Source organism: Colias philodice, chromosome 22, assembly GCF_061535455.1.
Source record: "Colias philodice isolate Cphi_HAF_F1 chromosome 22, ilColPhil1 Martin Lab GWU primary, whole genome shotgun sequence".
NCBI lineage: Eukaryota > Metazoa > Arthropoda > Insecta > Lepidoptera > Pieridae > Colias > Colias philodice.
In genome coordinates, this window is record NC_143107.1 from 8,399,306 (window position 1) to 8,422,087 (window position 22,782).

At 33.6% G+C, this 22,782-nt stretch overlaps 1 protein-coding gene across 1 annotated transcript; it reads right to left on the bottom strand.

Annotated features, from left to right (window-relative positions):
* Positions 1 to 5,045: 5,045 nt before the first annotated feature.
* On the bottom strand, positions 5,046 to 22,621 carry LOC149478561 (juvenile hormone esterase-like). Its single transcript, XM_089709320.1, has 11 exons — positions 22,536 to 22,621; positions 20,227 to 20,357; positions 18,953 to 19,095; positions 11,189 to 11,325; positions 10,733 to 10,918; positions 9,710 to 9,900; positions 8,440 to 8,608; positions 7,817 to 8,030; positions 7,348 to 7,457; positions 5,858 to 5,993; positions 5,046 to 5,243 (listed from the first exon to the last, which is right to left on the bottom strand). The coding sequence occupies exons 1-11, from the start codon at positions 22,594 to 22,596 to the stop codon at positions 5,069 to 5,071; spliced, it is 1,653 nt and encodes a 550-aa protein (XP_089565446.1). The 5' UTR covers positions 22,597 to 22,621; the 3' UTR covers positions 5,046 to 5,068.
* Positions 22,622 to 22,782: the final 161 nt, after the last annotated feature.

The following is a 22,782-nucleotide window of genomic DNA, read 5'->3' on the forward strand; positions in this document are numbered from 1 at the left end:
TATTATGAATAGTAAGACGGAAGACCGAAAGAAGTGGATGCTATATTTACAAACACTACAAAGATACCTTCACTTTACCGAAGAGGATCGTCAACCACTCAGATTACCAATTTATTCTGATACATCTAATGAATATTCAAATGAGTCTAAAATTGGTTTTAAAAATAAAGATAGAGATCAAAAAAGTTCAGTTGATGCTGAATCTTTGTTGGGGGAGAAAGGTTCCATTAAAAGTATAGAAAGTGAGGCAAATCCACTGTATTCACCAACACAAATACTCAGTTTAATACCGAAAACTTATAATAAAAAAGGTGAATCATTATTAAACTTAATTGGAATAAGTAAAAGTAAAATACGTTGGGATAATGAAGGCACAGTCATAATTGATAATGAAAAAATTCCAGGAAGTAATATTGTTGATTTAATAAATGATTCACTTAGACCCTTAAAAAAAAGTGATCCGATAGGGTGGGATAGATTTGCTAAAGCATTAAAAGATATTAAAGTACCACTTACTTATATTGGAAATCCAAAGAGATGTGAGTTTATTAACCAACTTCAAGCAAAAGATCTGAACAAAACCTCTGAGATTGAAGTTCAAGAATTTTCTACACCGAGCAGTGGAGATAAAAGATATATAACTAAAATACGTAAAAAGATCGATTGGGAAAAATGGACCCCGTACTAGAAGAAATTAACAGGATTTATTATGATCCATCTAACCCCGCTGGTTTTGGTAGTATTGATAAATTATCAAAAGCTATGAAGGGTAAAATGGATAAAAAGCAAGTAAAGGAATGGTTACAATCACAAGAAACATATACATTACATAAACCCATTCGGAAAAAATTCCCGCGTAATAGGTACATTCTATCAAATATTAATGAGCTGTGGCAAGCTGATTTAAGTGATATGCGAACTTATTCTCAATATAATGATGGTTTCAACTATATACTTTGTGTTATTGATGTATTTAGTAAATATGCTTTTGCAAGACCAATGAAAAAGAAAAACTCAGAAACAACTAAAGAATGTTTTGAAAGTATATTTACTGAAAGTAATTCAACACCTACTCACATACAATCTGATAAAGGTACAGAATTTGTCTCAAAAGATGTACAAAAATACTTTAAATCCAAAAAGATAAATTACTATACCACTAACAATCCTGATATTAAGGCAAGTATTGTTGAACGATTTCAAAGAACTCTAAAAATGAAAATGTGGCGTTATTTCACTCATAATAATACTTATAGATATATAGATGTTTTACAAGATTTAATATACTCTTATAATCACAGCATTCACTCGAGTATTAAGATGTGCCCATGTGATGTAAGTTCCAACAATATTATGACAGTTTGGACTAATCTTTATGATAGAGGGTCAAACAAACTTTCTTTAGAAAATTCAAAACCAAATTTCAACGTGGGTGATTATGTTCGAATAACTAAATATAAACATGTTTTCCAAAAAGGATATGAATCAAATTGGAGTGATGAAATATTTATTATATCTTCAATAATTGATAGATCTCCATGGGTTGTTTATACAATTACAGATTTACAAAATGAACCAATAGTTGGTACTTTTTATGAAAGAGAATTACAGAAGGTCACTTACAACCCCACCTCACAATATAAAATAGATAAAATAATTGGCACTCGTTATTCGGGCAACAGAAAAGAAGTATTAGTGAAGTGGAGAGGTTATCCAGATAAATTTAACAGTTGGATTTTAGCTTCTAGTTTAAAAGAAATATGAATAAAGAAAGTTTTTATTTAACTTTGCTCAGCAATAGTTCAATGGAATACTTTCCTGATAACAAGACCACAAATTTTTCAACAAAATTACCAAAAGCTATGAAATTAGAAGGTGAATGGTTGGTTGGAGTTGTCGAGTTTCAATATCCATGCACAATGTTTACTGTTCAAGATCATGAAAATGTTGTATACATCACAAAAACCATGTTAATTCCTAATGAAGATAAACCATCAACAGTGTACTACAAAAAACATATTCCCGCTACCAACTACGATAACGTTGAACATATTTTGAGAGCGTTAAATGGTATCGGAGAGAACTTGAAATTTCGTTATGATGAAATAACAAAATTTGTGTCTGTTTCTGTTTTGGATAAAAATATAACATCCGTAACATTATCACCCAAATTAAGTTTACAACTAGGTTATGAACCAAATACAAATCTCCTAGACAGAAATTTTGGGAAGTGTCCTGCTAATTTACACTTAGGGTTACCATCTCAACTATTTCTATATTGCGACATTATCGATCCTCAGATTGTGGGTGATGTTATGACTCCGCTATTAAGAGTCATTTCATTAGATCCTTCAAAATACATTTATGGTGCGTATAAAATGCACGTTTTCTCTCCACCTCACTACTTACCCGTTATGCGAAGAGAGTTCGATACGCTGGAAATGGATATAAGATCCAGCGCAGGACAAAAAATACCATTCCAGTTTGGAACCGTGTGTATTAAACTACATTTCCGCAAATTATAATAATGTATTCTCCTCATGATCATCATAAATGTCCATATGAAAATTATTATTCACATCAAGCTGGATCAGGAGTTGGAGTAATTTATAAGGGTTCACCATACCAACGCGGTCATGGTATTGGGAGCTTCTTAGGAGGGTTATTTAGATCAGTTTTACCTTTACTTTCAAGTGGTGCTCGAGTGGTTGGTAAGGAGGCATTAAACGCTGGAGTAGGACTTTTATCGGATATGATTCAAGCCCGTCCTATGGAAACCTCAATAAAAGATCGTCTAAAGCAAGTTAGTACGAACTTAAAACGAAAGGCTGATGACAAAATTGATCGATTAAACATGACAGGATCTGGGTATATAACTAAAAGAAAACGATTGGCCTCGTTCATTCCACCACTAACAGCTAAAGTGAAAGCTACGAAAAAACTTGGTCTAAAACCCAAAAACATCAAAGATATATTTTCAAATTAAGTATGTCTTTCCTTCATAATCATTCTTGTGAGTGCGTTAAGTCAGAATTAGATTTGTTTGCATTACCGTCTACACAAACAAGCATTGAAAATGGATTGTGGATTCACTATAAACCAATTTCATCTCTTGCTGATGATGGACCTATCGAGTTTCAAGTTCCTGGAACAGGCGATGACTACATAGATTTGTCTCATACATTACTCCACATAAAGGCAAAAGTATTAAATCAAGATTCAACAAAATTGACATCAGCTACAGTAGTAGCACCTGTAAATAATTGGTTGCATTCACTTTTTAGTCAACTCGATGTTTATTTAAACCAAAAACTTGTATCACCACCTAATAATACCTATGCCTATCGAGCATACATGGAAACCCTTTTAAACTATGCTCCTGCTGCTAAACAATCTCATCTTACTTGTAGTCTTTGGTATGATGATACAGCAGGCAAAATGGATTCCACAGATGGTAAAAACATAGGGTTTGTTAAAAGACAGGAATTAGTTAATGAAAGTAGGGAAATAGAAATGATTGGTCATCTTCATGGTGACATTTTCAATCAAGATAAATTTTTAATTAATGGTGTTGAAATGAGTGTAAAATTAGTTCGGTCAAGAGAGAGTTTTAATTTAATTGCTGGGTCAAATGATGAAAAGTTTAAAGTTTGCATTACGGATGCAACTCTTATTGTTCGAAGAGCACGAATTAATCCAAGTGTATTACTCGCACATCAGAAAGTTTTAGCTTCTACCACTGCTAAATATCCTATTACTCGTGCTGAAGTTAAAGTTTTAACAATTCCATCAGGTGTTCAAGGAAAAACTCTTGATAATATATTCTTAGGACAGGTACCTAAAAGATGTATTATTGGATTTGTGAACAATTCCGCATTTAATGGCTCACTTACTAAAAATCCATTTAACTTTGAAAACTATGGCATTAACTCTTTCAGCTTATATATTGATGGTCAACAAATACCTTCAAAAGCTTTGCAACCATCTTTTAATAATAATATATTTACATCAGCATATCATACTCTATTCTCGGGGACTGGTATTCACTTTCTTAATGAAGGAAATGCAATCTCTCGTGAACAGTATGCCAAAGGTTACTGTCTTTTAGCATTTGATTTAACTCCTGATTTATCAGCTAACTCGTCAGCTCATTGGAATCTCATAAAGCATGGTAGTGTAAGATTAGAAGTACGATTTGAATCCTCACTAATACAAACAATTAACTGTATTGTTTATGCTGAGTTTGATAATATTATTGAAATAGATAAAAATAGAAATGTTACTGTAGACTATAGTAGTTAAGGTTATAATGTGTGTTATGTTTTAGATTTATGTGTTATGCTTAATGCATTTTGTGTATATGTAACTAAAGGAAACATTATAAAATTAAATAAAACAAATTGTATACAATTTACTATTTTTTATTTCCTTACAAACTTCCTATTTAATCTTATACAAAACACTATAATTGAACATTCCTATGACAACCATTGAATAGATTGGTACTGTAATAATCTGCTAATAACAGTAATATCATGGATACACTAGAATTACAAAAACATATGAAAAAGATTCATCCCAGTCTAGAAAATAATGTTTATGCTGCTAATAGACTGCCTATGTATACCCATGTACCAACGTATATAATATGCAATTTGGATGTGGATGATAAACCAGGTTCACACTGGGTAGCTGTACATATCGATACGAATGGCATATTTTGATTCATATGGACGAACACCTGAGCGATATCATCTCCAGTTTTTGAAAAGGAATTGTAAGAGATGGGACTGGAATGTTGATAGGATTCAGAATAGAATTTTTTTTTTTTTTTTTTTTTTTTTTTTAGTCGGGGTATGTTTGGATTCTCGTTTGGATTCACTGGATTCCCGGACTCTGCCTCACGCAGTGAGGCAGAGTCCGGGAATCCATACTACTACCGTGTGAGAGTCACCGTGTGAGAGTCACGTGAGTCACGTGTGAGAGTCACGTGTGTCAGGTGTGAGTGAATAGAAAAGGTTGTAGTTAGGAAAAAATAAACAAAATTCATTTATAAATTCATTTATTTTTAAATTTTCGTTAAATTATATTCAATAGGATACAGGTGTTCCCACACTCTGAATCTGTGTTCAAATAGATTTGTGTGAACCGAGAAACGGTCTCCGATTCGCAAATATTTCCTGTTAGAGGGGTGTATGGGAGGCCACGTGACAGGCTTGTCGTCCAATAGACTGTTTGGGTTACTGGAATAAATACAATTATAAATTTATTATGAAAAATTAAATTCCAGGGATAAAATAAGGAGTAGTGCTGTAATCTTTTATAATTAGCTGTTGTCAGCATAGATACGCGGCCCACGCTTCTTCTGGTAAAACTTTCATCCGTCATTTTATTTACTTGGGGGTAATTAATAAAATCATTGAATTAAGTTTTATATAAATAAATAAATAAAAAATATTTAGTTTTATAGCATTCAAATGCTTAATAGATGAGAATGTTTTAAAGAATAAAAAATTAGATCACGAGGTGGGATTTGAACCCACGGCTTCGCGAGGTGTGACATGATTGAATTTTCTTTTTGTTCTAAAATTTTCTCAAAAATAATTTAAACTGAATTAATAAAAACTAAACTATAAAATGAATTAGTTAATAATTAATAGACAAATTAAATTAATAAAAAAATATTATGCCTTGAAATGGTCAGAATTACACCAAATTTAAATGGGACCACTCGGCTTTCAAATAAAAAAACATCAAAATCGGTTCATCCAGTTGAAAGTTCTAATACAAACCGAGACAGAGACAATACAGTCGAATTAAAAACCTCATTTTTTAAGTTGTTTAACATCAAACTTACCCAGTGCGAGCAAAATTGTAGAAAATGTCGGTTAATTTGTCCACCATGAAGGAGTCTCTGGAGTCAGAAACTGGGATTTGTTCAAAGCCGGCGGGAAGCGAGAACAGATATATTAATTCGTCGTGATGGGCCACTCCTGCAAGTTTTGAATGAATAAGTGATAACGCTTTATTTATTGCTCTGAAAATCACTACATCACTATCACTACATAGTATAAAACAAAGTCGCTTTCCCTGTCCCTATGTCCCTATGTCCCTATGTCCCTTTGTACGCTTAAATCTTTGAAACTACGCAACGGATTTTGATGCGGTTTTTTTTAATAGATAGAGTAATTCAAGAGGAAGGTTTATATGTATAATAACATCCATTAAATAGTGGAGAAGTACTGTTATTTTTGAGGTTTCTAATGTGATGTCGTAAAAAATTACATTTTTTCCGCTTACATTGCAAACGCAGGCTGAACCCCACGAGTTTTATCAAAATAATGTACTAAGTATTATACACATTGAAAAGGTCTACAGAAAAGTGATGGTATATGTCTATCTCTTATGGATAACCCACAATAACTTTTTTTTGTCATTTACTTTTTACGACAAATAATGGCTAATTTTCGATGCGATTTTAACCAATACAGCATTAATTCTTAACCAATTAAATACCTTGGATACATTGTTCATTTAATATAGATCTATATGGCCCTTTACACCGTATGATTTAAGTGAATATTTTCGAAGATATTACAGATTTATAAATTGCGGGACGTAGCGTTTGCGGCGGTACCGGCCGGCCGCCCGGCTATATATTTTATACCCGTGCGAAGCCGGAGCGGGTCGCTATGTTTTTATACACAACGTTCACAGTTTTTCTGTAGTGTATTTAGTATCAGCATTGCACCCGTGCGAAGCCGGGGCGGGTCGCTAGTATTAGTATAAAAACAAAGTCGCTTTCTCTGTCCCTAATCCCTATGTCCCTTTGTATGCTTAAATCTCTAAAACTACGCTACGGATTTTGTTGCGTTTTTTTTAATATATAGAGTGATTCAAGAGGAAAGTTTTAGTATATAATTTATTATGTTTTAGACAAAACGGGCGAAGCCGCGGGCGGAAAGCTAGTAAATACATCAAATAAAGACAAGACTTAACAAAAACAGCAAAGGGCGGCCTTATCGCTAGGTGGCGATCTCTACCAGGCAACCCTCACATTGAATGGAAATAAAACTATGTGGTGGGGAGCAAAAATAATATTAATATAAAAAAAATATGTTTTTGCCATGAAAGCGAAAATTTAGTCTAAGAAGTACTACGTTTAACAAACTTACAACTACAATTTCAATACTTTTTTTGTCATTTTGATGATTTTTTTGTAAAGTCCAATAAATTATTGAGGTCAATAGTCTTAAAAAGCTTAAAAGTTTAATGTCAGTTAAATTTAAAATACTCCTGGATATATAATTCTAGTTTTCCTAATATGTATTATGAAATAAAGTATACCAGTGGGTTTTCCAGTAGTCGGGTCTACATAATGGCTCTGATTTCCGATATAATCGAACTCGTAGTAATACGTCGGTTCTTTGTTATTGTGTGCCAGTAGATTCGCTAACCTGAAATAAATGAAAAAAGTAAATAATAAAAATACAATTAATGATGAAAACTTTTATTTAAAAATTAATCAAAAAAATCATATTATGGTCATATCGGTCATATTTTATTGAAATAATATTGACGGGGATTTATTTAAGTTCAGAATGTGGAAAAGTAAAAATTTTGCATAACCGTATTGCATTTTTTCTCTTCTAACTTATTTAAAACTTATTTATTTAACTATAGTGATTCGATCACTCAGCGGGACTCGAACCCGCATCCTTTCAAGCCAATCCGGGGCGGACACTTGACCAACTCAGCCACCCGTGATCCGTAACCGTAAAGCTATCTTGAAGATAGCTTGTTTTTCGAATCTTACCTATGAGCACCAAAACCAATAACTGCGTCTCCATACAATTTCCCCAAATCCACATAATCTTTGTCTCTATTTCCCAAGTCCCTATCACCTAGATATTCTCTACGAAGGGCTTTAGCAGAAAGGTCGGAGGGAGAGGGGAGGAGAAATGCTAATGGAGCAAATTTGTAATAGTCCTCGTTTATAAGAGTACGGTATATTGAGTTGTTGAGCACTACTGCAAATAAAAAAATATACATCATCATCAGCCCATATAATATTATGAGCCAAAAACGGAAAACCGATTCATTAAATAAATAGTAAACAGTAAGTTTTACAAAAAGAGCGTGTGTGCCGAGTAAACGTGTCAGAAGTGAAACTTCTTCTTCTTCAAAGATACCGAAATTGTCGCCTTAATCTATGACGTGACGGTATTGCCACGACGCGACCTTGAAGTTTTACTCTCAACGCTTTCTCAACGCGCCAAAAGAAGTTTCACTTCATAAAATCAGTGGAATGTTGTTACAATAGCAAAAAAATAAGATTTTTTTTTTCTTTCATGGTGTTATAAAAAATGAAATGTTGTCAATTAAATTAATTCAATCAATCAATATTGTAAAAAGCGATTTTAAAAAAAAAAACCTCACGGAAAGCTTCCCAAAAGAACTCGTCTCTAGTCTGGCTCACTATATACGGCACAGAGTACAGTTTCCCCGCTCGTATGATCTCTAGCGGGTGTTCGGGCAAAAAGCGCTCTTGGCCAAAGTCCCCTTCTATCACTGGAGTCCATATTAGAATGGGATCTATCGAAAATTCCTAGAGGGAAAACCAATTTTGTTGAATTTTTTATATGGGTTAAAGTGAACAAATTTTACTATTTTATATGGCAAAGGCCATATTGAATGGTTAGGGAGCCAGGTGCAAATTTGGTTAACTATTTCCTCTCAAGAGATAATTCGTCAGACGCATGAGAGTATAGTATTATAAAGCCTCGTGAACGTCAGCTGGCGCTCGGTTGGGGGGGTGAGCGGTTGTAGCCTCCCACGCACATAGGAAAAAAAATACATTCATTCATTCATTCATTTCCTCTCAGCTAAAAATTTGTCAAATTGTAGCTAACCCAATATCTCAACGAAAAAAAATAGTCAGCTGGTTACAACATGGTGTATTATACGTCAGCTGGTGTCTTGAACATGAAAGTTAAATTTAAAGAAAAATTTATTTTCCGTTATTTCCTCTCAAACAAAAATTTACCTGATGATAGCTTATATGTAACTGTGGATAAATATATATGTCAGCTGGCTGTATCTTGGTGGAAAAACCGTCAGCTGATACGGGAGGCTACAACCGCTCTTTCCCCCAACCGAGCTCCAGCTGACGTTCACGAGGCTTCATAATACTATACTTTGATGCATTTTACTAATTACCGCTTGAGAGGAACTTGGTCATAAAATCTGCTGCTGGCTCCCGGACCAAAGTAGTCTGCAATAAATGTTTGTTGAGTAAACCACCAGCTGTCCTACACTTCAACATTATTTTAATACAACTTTAAGAAGCATAATTGAATCGTTACAACACAGAAATGAATTATTTATATACTAATTTTTAATTCAAAATTGTTACTGTATTTCAAAAGATAAAACTGTAAAATGTAGCCATCAAAAGACAAGAAGTAACAATATTAGGTACTAGCTATGCTCCGCGGTTTCACCCGCATTGCTTGTAACCGCGGTTTCAGCCTTCCTCGATAAATGGGCTATCTAACACCGAAAGAATTTTTCTAATCTGACTAGTAGTTCCTGAGATTAGCGCGTTAAAACAAACAAACAAACTATTCAGTTTTATAATATTATAAATAGTATATAGTATACATTTATAGTATAGATTAATTACCTAATTAATTATTACAGATCTCACCTGAAAGCCCTTCAGCGAGTCCCCCAGTACCCTCCAGGGCACAGCCCTCAAACACTCCACAAGTTCCGCCGTGGAACTAACGGAACAGTTCACGAGCCGCGCTTGTTTCACCGCGAGGGATAACAGATTGGAACGAAAGGGTATTTGGGAATAGGGGGAACCGCTCATTGATATCGCGCGGTGGAAAAGACCTATTAAAAAAAAGTTGACAGATAAAAAAAAAGAACGTGTGTGCCGAGCACACGTGTCAGAAGTCAAACTTCTTTGCTGAGATTCAAAGATAACAAATTCGCTTGACGGTTGTGCCATAATGCGACCTTGAAATTTTACTTTCAACGCGCCTTAAGAAGTTTCACATCAAAAAATAGTTCAATCTATAATCGATATTAAATAAGGTGTTAATTATTTGTTTTGTATACCAAACCATTTACATTTAAACGCATTAGTTTATTAGCTGTCTGATTTTAATGCATTAGTTTATAAGCTGTCTGATTCTAAAGCATTAGTTTATAAACTGTCTGACTTTAGCACGTTAGTTTATAAGCTGTCTGATATTAATACGTTCGTTTATAAACTGTCTGATTTTAGCACGTTAGTTTATAAGCTGTCTGACTTTAGCACGTTAGTTTATATGCTGTCTGATTTAAACACGTTAGTTTATAAGCTGTCTGATTTTAACGTATTAGTTTATGAGTTGTCTGATTTTAACACGTTCGTTTATAAGCTGTCTGATTCTAAGGCATTAGTTTATAAGCTGTCTGATTTTAACACGTTAGTTTATAAGCTGTCTGATTTTAACGTATTAGTTTATAAGCTGTCAGATTTTAACACGTTCGTTTATAAGCTGTCTGACTTTAACACGTTAGTTTATAAATTGTCTGATTTTAACACGTTAGTTTATAAGCTGTCTGACTTTAACACGTTAGTTTATAAACTGTCTGATTTTAACACGTTAGTTTATAAGCTGTCTGACTTTAACACGTTAGTTTATAAGCTGTCTGATTTTAAAATTAGGTCTCTCACCCCGCGACATAGGCGACACGGTATGCAAGGCAACACTGATCCCCCCCGCACTGTACCCCGCGAGTGTCACACAGTTCGCGTCTCCACCGAACGACGCTATGTTATTGTGAACCCATTGTAAAGCGACCACTTGGTCCTTGAACCCGTTGTTGCCGGGCGCGTGTATGTCGCCGGTGCTTAGGAAGCCTGTGTGATGGAAGTTATGTATTACCACATATTACTAAATAGTTACTATACATATAGCCTTAAAATTATAATGTTGAGTCATTCAAATGTGCATAATATCATACATTATAATATTTATATGAATTTTGAAGCGCTTGTATGTTTATGCGTGTACATAATATTGTGTATGTGCGCGCGTTTTCAATATCAATGTGTGTGTGTTTGTGTGTGTACGTGCGTATTAAGTGTCAGTGCATGTGTGTGCGTGCGTATGTATCTCTATTACATTACCAAGCGAGCCAAGTCGATAGTTAATGGTAACAAGCACGAGGTCCTTGTCCAGTAAGTGTTGAGGACCGGCCACGTCCGACCGACCCGACACAGAGTAGAACCCGCCCGCGTGGATGTACACCACTACAGGGAGGGACCTGATTACCACGATGGCTTTTATGCATTGAATTAGTTAAGTTATAGTGTTCAAATCCATACTAATATTATAAATGCGAAAGTAACTCTGTCTGTCTGTTACTCAATCACGCCTTAACTACTGAACCAATTTGCATGAAATTTGGTATAGAGATATTTTGATACCCGAGAAAGGACATAGGCCACTTTTTATTGCGAAATATGTACAATAATATTATGTAGTAGTTAATAATATCAAATCTTTTTTATTTCTAACTTTTCCGTTTTTGAAGTCGGTTGTTTTTAACGCAGTTATTTTTATTTAATACTTTTTAGTGTATTTTTCAACACGAATCAAACGAGCCCAAACTCGATAAAGTTGAGTCAATATATTACTGAGTTCCTATGGCCACCTTCCGATTCCATCATGAAATAATAATAGTTTAAAAAAACTAAAAAACACGCTTTTAGTTCGGTTTTTTATAAAACGCGTGTTTTTTTATTTTTTTTAACTATTATTAATTATTTTATCAAATTAGTGTATTGTCATCGGTCCTAAATAAATCTACAAAGTTTGAACGAAATCTGGCCGTTTAAAGTGGGTCAAAATCGCGCCCAAAGAAGTCGGTTACAAACATACAAACATACAGGTGAAGCTAATATAAAGCGTGTAATCAGCTTTATGTCATGATAATGTTTCATCGCTATCAAATTTACATACGTATACAAAATTTCAGCTCAATCGGTTACCGGGAAGTGAATCAAAGTTACTTGCTACATATCAACTTAGTCATCGAGTACAGACAAAAATGCTCATAAAATAAAAACTACTGGGCCTATCCGAAAAAACATACGGTGTACGGTGTACATACATAAAAAAAAATATACCGGCCGAATTGATAACCGCATAAAATCGCATGGAGAGCTTAATTGTCATTAAAGGCTCTAATCGCACGGAAAGCTAAATTTTCACAAAAAAGCTCTAATCGCACGGAGAGCTTAATTTTCACAAAAAAACTCATCGCACGGAGAGCTTAATTTTCACAAAAAGCTTTAATCGCACGGAAAGCTTAATTTTCACAAAAAGCTCTAATCACACGGAGAGCTTAATTTTCACAAAAAACTCATCGCACGGAGAGCTTAATTTTCACAAAAAGCTCTCATCGCACGGAGAGCTTAATTTTCACAAAAAACTAATCGCACGGAAAGCTTAATTTTCATAAAAAGCTCTAATCGCACGGAGAGTTTAATTTTCATAAAAAGCTCTAAACGCATGGAGAGCTTAATTTTCACAAAAAGCTCTAATCGCACGGAGAGCTTAATTTTCACAAAAAGCTCATATCGCACGGAAAGCTTAATTTTCACAAAAAGCTCTAATCGCACGGAGAGCTTAATTTTCACAAAGAGCTCTAATCCCATGGAAAGCTTAATTTTCACAAAAAGCTCTATTCGCACGGAAAGCAAAATTTTCACAAAAAAACTAATCGCACGGAGCTTTATTTTCACAAAAAACTCATCGCACGGAGAGCTTAATTTTTCTCATTAAGCTCTAATCGCACGAAAAGCTTAATTTTCACAAAAAGCTCTAATCGCACGGAGAGCTTAATTTTCACAAAAAGCTCTAATCGCATGGAGAGCTTAATTTTCTCAAAAAGCTCATATCGCACGGAAAGCTTAATTTTCACAAAAAGCTCTAATCGCACGGAGAGCTTAATTTTCACAAAGAGCTCTAATCCCATGGAGAGCTTAATTTTCACAAAAAGCTCTATTCGCACGGAAAGCTAAATTTTCACAAAAAAACTAATCGCACGGAGCTTTATTTTCACAAAAAACTCTCATCAAACTCAAACAAACTCAAACTCAAACATTCATTTATTCAATTAGACTACTATTTAGTAGCACTTTCGAATCGTCATTACATAGTATTTTAACATTTACCACCGATTCGGAAAGCAGTATCTATGGAGAAGAATCGGCAAGAAACTCCATAGTTGCTCTTTTAAATAATGTCAATAAATTTACATAATATGTAACTTATATCTACCTAACTACATAATATGCCAAAGAACTGTCCTGTGGTTTTTACGCGACAACCCTCCATGGGTCTTTATCGTCCATATATTCCTGAATACTGTAGTACGCTCTCTGAACTAGTACATTTTTTATGTAAGTTTTAAATTTAGTACTACTAAACTCTTTAATATTATGAGGAATTCTATTGTATAAGCGTATACCTTGACCCATAAATGAATTTTTAACTTTAGCTAATCGGAAAAATGGCATTTCAATTCTATTCTTGTTCCTTGTGCCATAATCGTGTCTATCTCCTACTCTTGTGTGTAAGTCAGAGCTTTTGTGTACATGCAAAATATTATTAAATATATACTGTGATGGTACAGTAAGGATACCAGTATTCTTAAAATGATCTCTTAGTGAGTCCCGAGCACGTAAATTATATATAGAGCGAATGGCTCTTTTCTGTAAGATAAATATAGTTTCTATATCTGCAGCCCTGCCCCACAGTAGAATTCCATAGGACATAATGCTATGAAAGTAGCTGAAATAAACCAATCTGGCCGTATCTTCATCGGTGAGATGCCTTATTTTTCGGACTGCATATACAGCAGAACTGAGCTTACCTGCAGCGGTGTTGACATGGGCTCCCCACTGTAGTTTCTCGTCCAATGTTAACCCTAGAAATACAGTAGACTCAGTAGGATGCAATACCTCCCCGTTCAAGGTAATATCTCTGTTCAACTTTTTTACATTAGGAAGTAAAAATTCAACACAAGTGGTTTTTTTGGCATTTAATAATAAATTATTGGCAGTAAACCATTCAGATATGTGTAAAAGAGCACTGTTCACTTCGTCAACATTTGGGTCATGCCTATCCACATTAAAAATTAATGAGGTATCATCTGCAAACAGAACTATTTCACACCTATCCTGCAAATAATAGGGAAGATCATTGATATATACCAAGAACAAGAAGGGACCTAAAATTGACCCCTGTGGAACACCAATGTTAATTGACGCACCGCTAGAACGTTCTCCATTAACAACTACAGTCTGTATCCTATCATGCAGGTATGACGCTATGAGGTTCTGGGCTTTTCCTTTAATTCCATAGTGATTAAGTTTACGTAACAAAGTACAATGTTCAACGCAGTCAAATGCCTTGGAGAGGTCACAAAATATCCCTAGAGCATTTTTTGAGTTTTCCCATGCCTTATATATATGTGTTAGAAGTGCAACTCCAGCATCTGTGGTTGAGCGCCCCTTTGTGAAACCAAACTGTTTGGTGTGCAGTAAATTATTATTTGCAAAATGACTACTCAATTGGTTTAATATTAACTTCTCGAATACCTTACTTAATGTTGGTAAAATAGAGATAGGTCTATAATTGTTACAGTCTTCTTGATCGCCCTTCTTAAATAAAGGTATAACTTTACTAAGCTTTAGTAAATTAGGAAATGTACCATAGTCACAACACTTATTAAATATGGAAGCTAAATTTTTCGCAATATTTTCTATTATATTATTAACTAAATTTACGGACATTCCCCAAAGATCACAAGTATTTTTAAGATTAAGCGTCTTAAAGGCAGTAACAATATCATTAGCAGTTACGTGTCGTAATTCAAATAATGTACTGCACTCCGCAACATGGTCCCTCAAAAAGGTCTCTGCGAGTGCTGAAGACGAATTTAAACTATTAGTAATAGTAGCAGGGACACTACTGAAGAATTCTTCAAAAGCAAGCGCAACATCAGCACTTTTGTCAATAACCCTGTCATTATTTACTAGTTTTATGGTATTACTTGATTTGCTTTTACCCATTTCACCATTAATAATTGACCAAACTGTTTTAACTTTATTATCAGAGTCGCGTATTTTTTCTTTGATATACAAACGCTTTGCAGTGAAACAAACTTTTTTAAAAATTTTTGAGTAATTTCTAACATAACTAAGAAAAGATGGGTCTTTATTATATTGCTTCATACCATATAATTCATAAAGAATGTTCCTGCACCTATGTATACTAGCTGTCGCCCATTTACTAAATGGTAAATCCTTGGTAATATTTAAAGATTTAACTTTAAATATTTTTTCAAATTCTTTATGTACTAAATTAAAAAGATTTTTAAACATTTCACAAGGACTATTAGGATAGGATTGATCATTTAGTACGGGCAGGTTTTTATTAATATTATTCCTAAATTTATTAATGCCTTTTTTAGTTATAGGCCTAACATTAATCCTTTTAAATGTAGGTATGCAATCCCATTCAAAAACTACTTTCTGGCCACAGTGATCCGAAGTCAATGTATTGAGAATATTTTTCTCTAAACAGATGCAGTCACAGTATATATTATCAATACAAGTTGCAGAAGTAGGTGTAATTCGTGTGGGTTCGTTAAAAAGTTTATATAGATTAAATGACTGAAACAAATTAACAATTCGTGTAGCCGTTTGTGTTTGTAAAAGTAAATCAATATTAAAATCACCACATACTATAACTTTTTTTTTACTCCTGCTTAGACGCTTTAATATTTCTTCCATGACTGTCTCAAACATATTATAGTCACTGGAAGGGGGTCTATAAACGCAAACAATAATATAACGCTCCAGCTCCACACAGGACAGTTCAATGGTCCGTTCTACAGAAAGACTAACAATGTCAGTTCGTTCTTTACATTTTACACTATCATGTACAAAAATAACAGAACCTCCGTGAATAGCCTGTGTCCTAAAGTATATACTTTTTAATTTGTAATTTTCAATATTTACTAACGACTGACATTGTTTAAGCCAATGTTCTGTTACACAAAATATTTTAATATTGTTATCATTCAGAAACAATTCTATTTCTAACAATTTGCTAGCCAAGCCTTGAATATTTTGATGCACAATGGAAAAAGACTGCTTAGCTGTTGTCTTATATACTAGTTTAAATCTAGCTTAGGGCTAGATTGTCTGTCTACACTTAATCTAGGTTGATGTATAAAATTACTACTACATAAAATTATAGTAGATCGATGGTCTGATACCGAACATGTACCAGACTGGTTAATATTATATGCTATTAACATAGCAAGTTCACGCTTATATCTATATGGCAGATACACTGTATTCTTTGTCAAAGTAAAAGATTTAATACATGAGTTAATGTCAAAGTAAATAAATGCATCACGATGATGATTTGTTAGGTTATACAATTTTAAATTCATATTATGAATTAATCTATTTTGTTCTTGTGTCAAACCAGGTAGGTATGGCAAGGTACACAACATAAATTTACATTTAGTCTTACTACTAATATCTAACATTTTTTTTAATCCTACATCAATATCCTTATTATTTATATTTAAACTGTCCCCATATAATATAATTACAATATTATTCTTATTAAAGCTGAAATGATCCAGTGATTTGATTATATATTTAAATGAACTGTTAGGCGTACAAACATTAGTAACTTTAAGCCCTAAGTTGTTGAGCATATGCTCAATAAGAATAATATTTTCAGCTTTAATAAGAATAATATTGTAATTATATTATATGGGGACAGTTTAAATATAAATAATAAGGATATTGATGTAGGATTAAAAAAAATGTTAGATATTAGTAGTATCGCACGGAGAGCTTAATTTTTCTCATTAAGCTCTAATCACACGGAAAGCTTAATTTTCACAAAAAGCTCTAATCGCACGGAGAGCTTAATTTTCACAAAAAGCTCTAATCGCATGGAGAGCTTAATTTTCACAAAAAGCTCTAATCGCATGGAGAGCTTAATTTTCACAAAAAGCTCTAATCGCACGGAGAGCTTAATTTTCACAAAAAGCTCTCATCGCATCGCACGGAGAGCTTAATTTTCACAAAAAACTAATCGCACGGAAAGCTTAATTTTCATAAAAAGCTCTAATCGCACGGAGAGCTTAATTTTCACAAAAAGCTCTAATCGCATGGAGAGCTTAATTTTCATAAAAAGCTCTAATCGGAGCTTAATTTTCAAAAAAAGCTCTATTCGCACGGAAAGCTAAATTTTCACAAAAAAAGCTCTAATGGCACGTAGAGCTTAATTTTCACAAAAAACTAATCGCACGGAGAGCTTTATTTTCACAAAAAGCTCTAATCGCATGGAGAGCTTAATTTTCACAAAAAGCTCTAATCGCACGGAGAGCTTAATTTTCACAAAAAGCTCTATTCGCACGGAAAGCTAAATTTTCACAAAAAAGCTCTAATCGCACGGAGAGCTTAATTTTCACAAAAAACTAATCGCACGGAAAGCTTAATTTTCACAAAAAGCTCTAATCGCACGGTGAGCTTAATTTTCACAAAAAACTCTAATCGCATGGAGAGCTTAATTTTCACAAAAACTCTATTCGCACGGAAAGCTAAATTTTCACAAAAAAGCTCTTAATCGCACGGAGAGCTCAATTTTCACAAAAAGCTCTAATCGCATGGAGAGCTTAATTTTCACAAAAAGCTCTAATCGCACGGAGGCTTAATTTTCCAAAAAGCTATAATCGCACGGAGAGCTTAATTTTCATTAAAAGCTCTAATCGAACGGAAAGCTTAATTTTCACAAAAAGCTCTAATCGCACGGAGAGCTTAATTTTCACAAAAATCTCTAATCGCACGCAGAGCTTAATTTTCATTAAAGGCTCTTATCGCACGGAGAGCTTAATTTTCACAAGAAGCTCTAATCACACGGAGAGCTTAATTTTCATAAAAAGCTCTAATCGCACGGAAAGCTTAATATTCACTAATAAAAATAACTGCGTTAAAAACAACCGACTTCAAAAACGGAAAAGTAAGAAATAAAAAAGATTTGACATTATTATTTACTACATACTATTTATATGTGCTATTTATTAAAAAGGTTTGATGTCGGTGCACGGGCTTAATACTAAGTGCTTAATGTTCGGCACCAACTTCAAACCTATTTAATAAATAGCACATCCATACTAATATTATAAATGCGAAAGTGACTCTGTCTGTCTGTCTGTTACTCAATCACGCCTTAACTACTGAACCAATTTGCATGAAATTTGGTATAGAGATATTTTGATACCCGAGAAAGGACATAGGCCACTTTTTATTGCGAAATATGTACCACAGGCGAAGCCGGGGCGGACCGCTAGTGCTTTATAAAGCAATAAAAAAAATGATCAGGTGGGATTCGAAGCCACGTCTTTTTGCCATACCGGGGCTACGCCTAGCCACTCGGTGATTTCTCATTTATAAAGAACTAGCGGTCCGCCCCGGCTTCGCCCGTGGTACATATTTACGTTTTCTCTACACAAAAACCATCCTCGTACTTCAAGGAATATAATAAAAAAAGAATTATCGAAATCGGTTCAGCCGTTCTCGAGTTATGCGCTTACCAACACATTTTGCGATTCATTTTTATATATAAGATTTGGAAACGAAGTATTAAATGATGTCTTAAAGTCAATTATATTACATATATTATTTACAAAAGCGCGATAAAAAAGCATAAGGCGTCTATTTATTATAAATTGCAGTTAATTTCCATTATTAGCCCACAATACTATAATAGTACATATTACATACGTACTAAAATACGATTTTACTTTTCACAACTTACAAACACACAATTTTTCAACAATAAATAATACTTACCCATTGCCCAGTCTCCCCGGGGTATACACATTGAGTCTCAAGCAGTCCTCATCTAGCAAGTATCCCGGCGCGGGTTGAGGACACGCCGGCCCTTCAGCCGTCGCGTTTACGTCATTTTGGTAATGTTTTATGGGGACTGGGGGCTTAGGCATTAAATTATAGTACATATAACACTGTTCAATGTTAAATTATTATACATCGTAAGCAAAAGAAAACTCGCATAATAGGCATGACGAAAGATTTTGAAATCCTCTTCCATAATGTGTGTATACGTTTACTATACAAGAAAAACCCTATATTTCGGTAATATACTTAAATTTAACGAAGATAAAAGCCATTTTTCAAACAATATTTATTAACCGTGCCAAAACAGCTCGCAGGTGTCATGGCGAATAGACATTAGACATAGGCGAGAATTTATACAAAATCTTTCTACAAACCTTTTTGTCCAAATAGGCGTGACGTCACTCTTTAGTAAATAAGTAATTATTTGTACGCATTGCAAAGAAAATTAAAAAAATATTTATTTAATATGTGTTACAGAAACGAATTTCAAAGTTTATAAGTGGTGTGCAGTATTGCAGTGTGAATCTACATGAAAATAATGCTCAAAAATGTGCTAGTAGGTAATTATTTCATGCGAGAACATAAAAAGAAATTATTGTATAAAGTTGGCGCGGAGAACCCCGAACCATGTATTCGTGAATTCGCAATTATATTTCTGTTCTGAGTCGATAAAGCATACGTGAAACAATAGAAAATAAATAAAAATGCGTATTCTCAACATATTCATATAACAACAAAACACATCTGACGTGAGTTGTTTACTTAAGCGTGACGTCACGCGTGTTTTAGTCAAAATGGCCAACTGCAGAATTTCAATGTTTTATTTTATTGATTATCTCATTAATGTTAATGTTTTTAAGATTTCTAAGTCACTATATTTAATTTATTTATTATACATTTTCCCTTAAAAACACTAATACGATCATTTATGGATACTGTCGTCATGCCTATTCCCGTACCGTGGGATTTCTAAAATCTCAAAATATATTTGTAATTTCGTATCAAATTTCATCAAAATTGGTTCAGTGATTTGAGAGTGAAGATCAGACAGACAGATAGAGTTACTTTCACATTTACAATATTTTATGTAGGGGTGTAATGTTAAGTAGGCAAGGAAGGATAAATGTATAAATAATATGATATGATAAATATAAAAATAAATAAATATTAAAAAGGAATATTGACATACATATTATTTATTTCATTACCTGAAACCGCAGTTCCCCCACAGGTGGTTGCGCGTACCGAATACCGCGGTACGCGTGTATGGGTCTCCCCCGCCGTGACGTCATCAGCGACCCCACGAACCGGCCCGAAGACGTCTGTGTTATTATATCATCTGTAAATAGTATATTATTACTAGCTTTCCACACGCGGCATCGCCCGCGCAGTCAAAGAAAAACCCGCATAGTTCCCGTTCCCGTGGGATTTCCGGGATAAAACCTATCCTATGTCCTTTCTCGGGTATCAAAATATCTCTATACCAAATTTCATGCAAATTGGTTCAGTAGTTAAGGCGTGATTGAGTAACAGACAGACAGACAGAGTTACTTTCGCATTTATAATATTAGCACAGACTAATAATAATATACTACGATATTAGTATGGATTTACGTGTATTCTTAATAAATTGATAAACATTCAATAGGTATTTTCATTGAATACAAAAAATGTATTTAGGTATTCCACTAAATTTCGTTTTGAAGCGCTTTGGATCGTCGGATTACAGAAGAAAAAGAAATTTAAATTGAAATTTTCGGAAAACAGTTTCTACAAAGAGGCGGCAAAGTCATACTTGTATGAAAACTGAAAAGTTTCAAATAGTAAAGTTAAATAGTACACTAGAGTAGATAATTTTTGAAACAAAAAAAAATCGCAGTCGGATGAAACCCATTAGAAAAGGAGGGGAATATGATAAAAATGTAAGGAAAAATAAATTACGGTCAAACCGAGTTCGGGAAGCGGGAGGGGGGAGCTTTTAAGAGAAAAAAATGGTTTCTCTCGATTTTCCACAAAACTACAAGTCCTATAGAAAAAAGTTCAATGGCAAAGTTGTAGGTAATTAAAAGTTCTACAACTTTTGTATTCACAATTTTTTCACATAACCTAAAAATTTAGGTGAAAAATTCAAAAAACCAAGTTTTTGGTCTTTTATTTCTATCTACTTCAAAATTTATTTTTTTTCTACGAAATTTGGTGGAAACTTACTTTATTATGTCCCAAATACACTGTAATTTATTTGATTGAAAATATTTATTTTTTCGCCTTATTTTGAATTAATACCAAAAAAACAACCTAATTTTCAATCGAAAAGTCACCCGTCAAAATATCAGCTTTTTTCAAAAACTTGGGGTGCCTTTTATTCATTGAAATCTCTACTTTCATATGGTGTAAAAAAAATAAACACCACCATAGTAAATGTTCTCAGGAAATGCATACAAACAGTCTGAAAATTAGCTTTTACTAAATCAGACACACTTCTCGAACTACCTGAAATGTTTTTATCGACATCATTTTGCTTTTGAATATGCTGTAAAATATTAAACTTAGAACAGATAATTATTTTTCTTTTGAAATATTACCGAAAAGCCGATACAAGAGAAGATATAGAGTTCAAGAAGTGTGCCTGATTTAGTAAAAGCTAATTTTCAGACTGTTTGTATGCATTTCCTGAGAACATTTACTATGGTGGTGTTTATTTTTTTTACACCATATGAAAGTAGAGATTTCAATGAATAAAAGGCACCCCAAGTTTTTGAAAAAAGCTGATATTTTGACGGGTGACTTTTCGATTAAAAATTAGGTTGTTTTTTTGGTATTAATTCAAAATAAGGCGAAAAAATAAATATTTTCAATCAAATAAATTACAGTGTATTTGGGACATAATAAAGTAAGTTTCCACCAAATTTCGTAGAAAAAAAAAAAATTTTGAAGTAGATAGAAATAAAAGACCAAAAACTTTGTTTTTTGAATTTTTCACCTAAATTTTTAGGTTATGTGAAAAAATTGTGAATACAAAAGTTGTAGAACTTTTAATTACCTACAACTTTGCCATTGAACTTTTTTCTATAGGACTTGTAGTTTTGTCGGAAATCGAGAGAAACCATTTTTTTCTCTTTAAAGCTCCCCCCTCCCGCTTCCCGAACTCGGATTGACCGTAATTTATTTTTCCTTACATTTTTATCATATTCCCCTCCTTTTCTTATGGGTTTCATCCGACTGCGATTTTTTTTATCTTTTCATTATTTTCAAAGGCTTCTACCCCAGTCTAAAAGGACGTTTATTGACAAAAGTGCATTGAGATGTATGTACATATTATCTCAATGCAAAAGTGTCTGTTATGTTTCACAGAGATTTCATAGAAGATTACGGAAGATAAGATAATATTTTCTTAAAATAACTCTAGGCAAACATACGAACAATTTTCGAAAAAACGAACTTTAATAGATAATACTGTGCAGATATAACGAAATATTCCATCAAAATACGATGATTTATACAAAATCTTTCTACAAACCTTTTTGTCCAAATACACAAACGAAACAAAACAAAACACAATGAAATAATATTATCGCCATGACGGTTCACGAACGACTGAGAAGCTAAAAGGAAAATACACAATAGTGTTTTTGCTAAGAGTTTTCCTTGATCATTCAAAATAACACACTACAGCTTTATAATTTTACTAGTAAATACTCTTATCCGTTTTATCTATTAAGGTGGTAAAAAGGTTGCGTGCGTGTTCGACTGCAAATTTAAGTAAA

Bases quoted from the DNA above. Each gene is read 5' to 3' on its own strand.
- LOC149478561 (XM_089709320.1), bottom strand. From the start codon at position 22,596: ATGGCGATAATATTATTTCATTGTGTTTTGTTTTGTTTCGTTTGTGTA. The intron at 20,358-22,535 runs GTTTGTAGAAAG...TACTATTTACAG, and splicing joins TTGTGTATTTGGACAAAAAG to ATGATATAATAACACAGACG. The intron at 9,901-10,732 runs GTGAGAGACCTA...TTTTTTTAATAG, and splicing joins CGTGTCGCCTATGTCGCGGG to GTCTTTTCCACCGCGCGATA.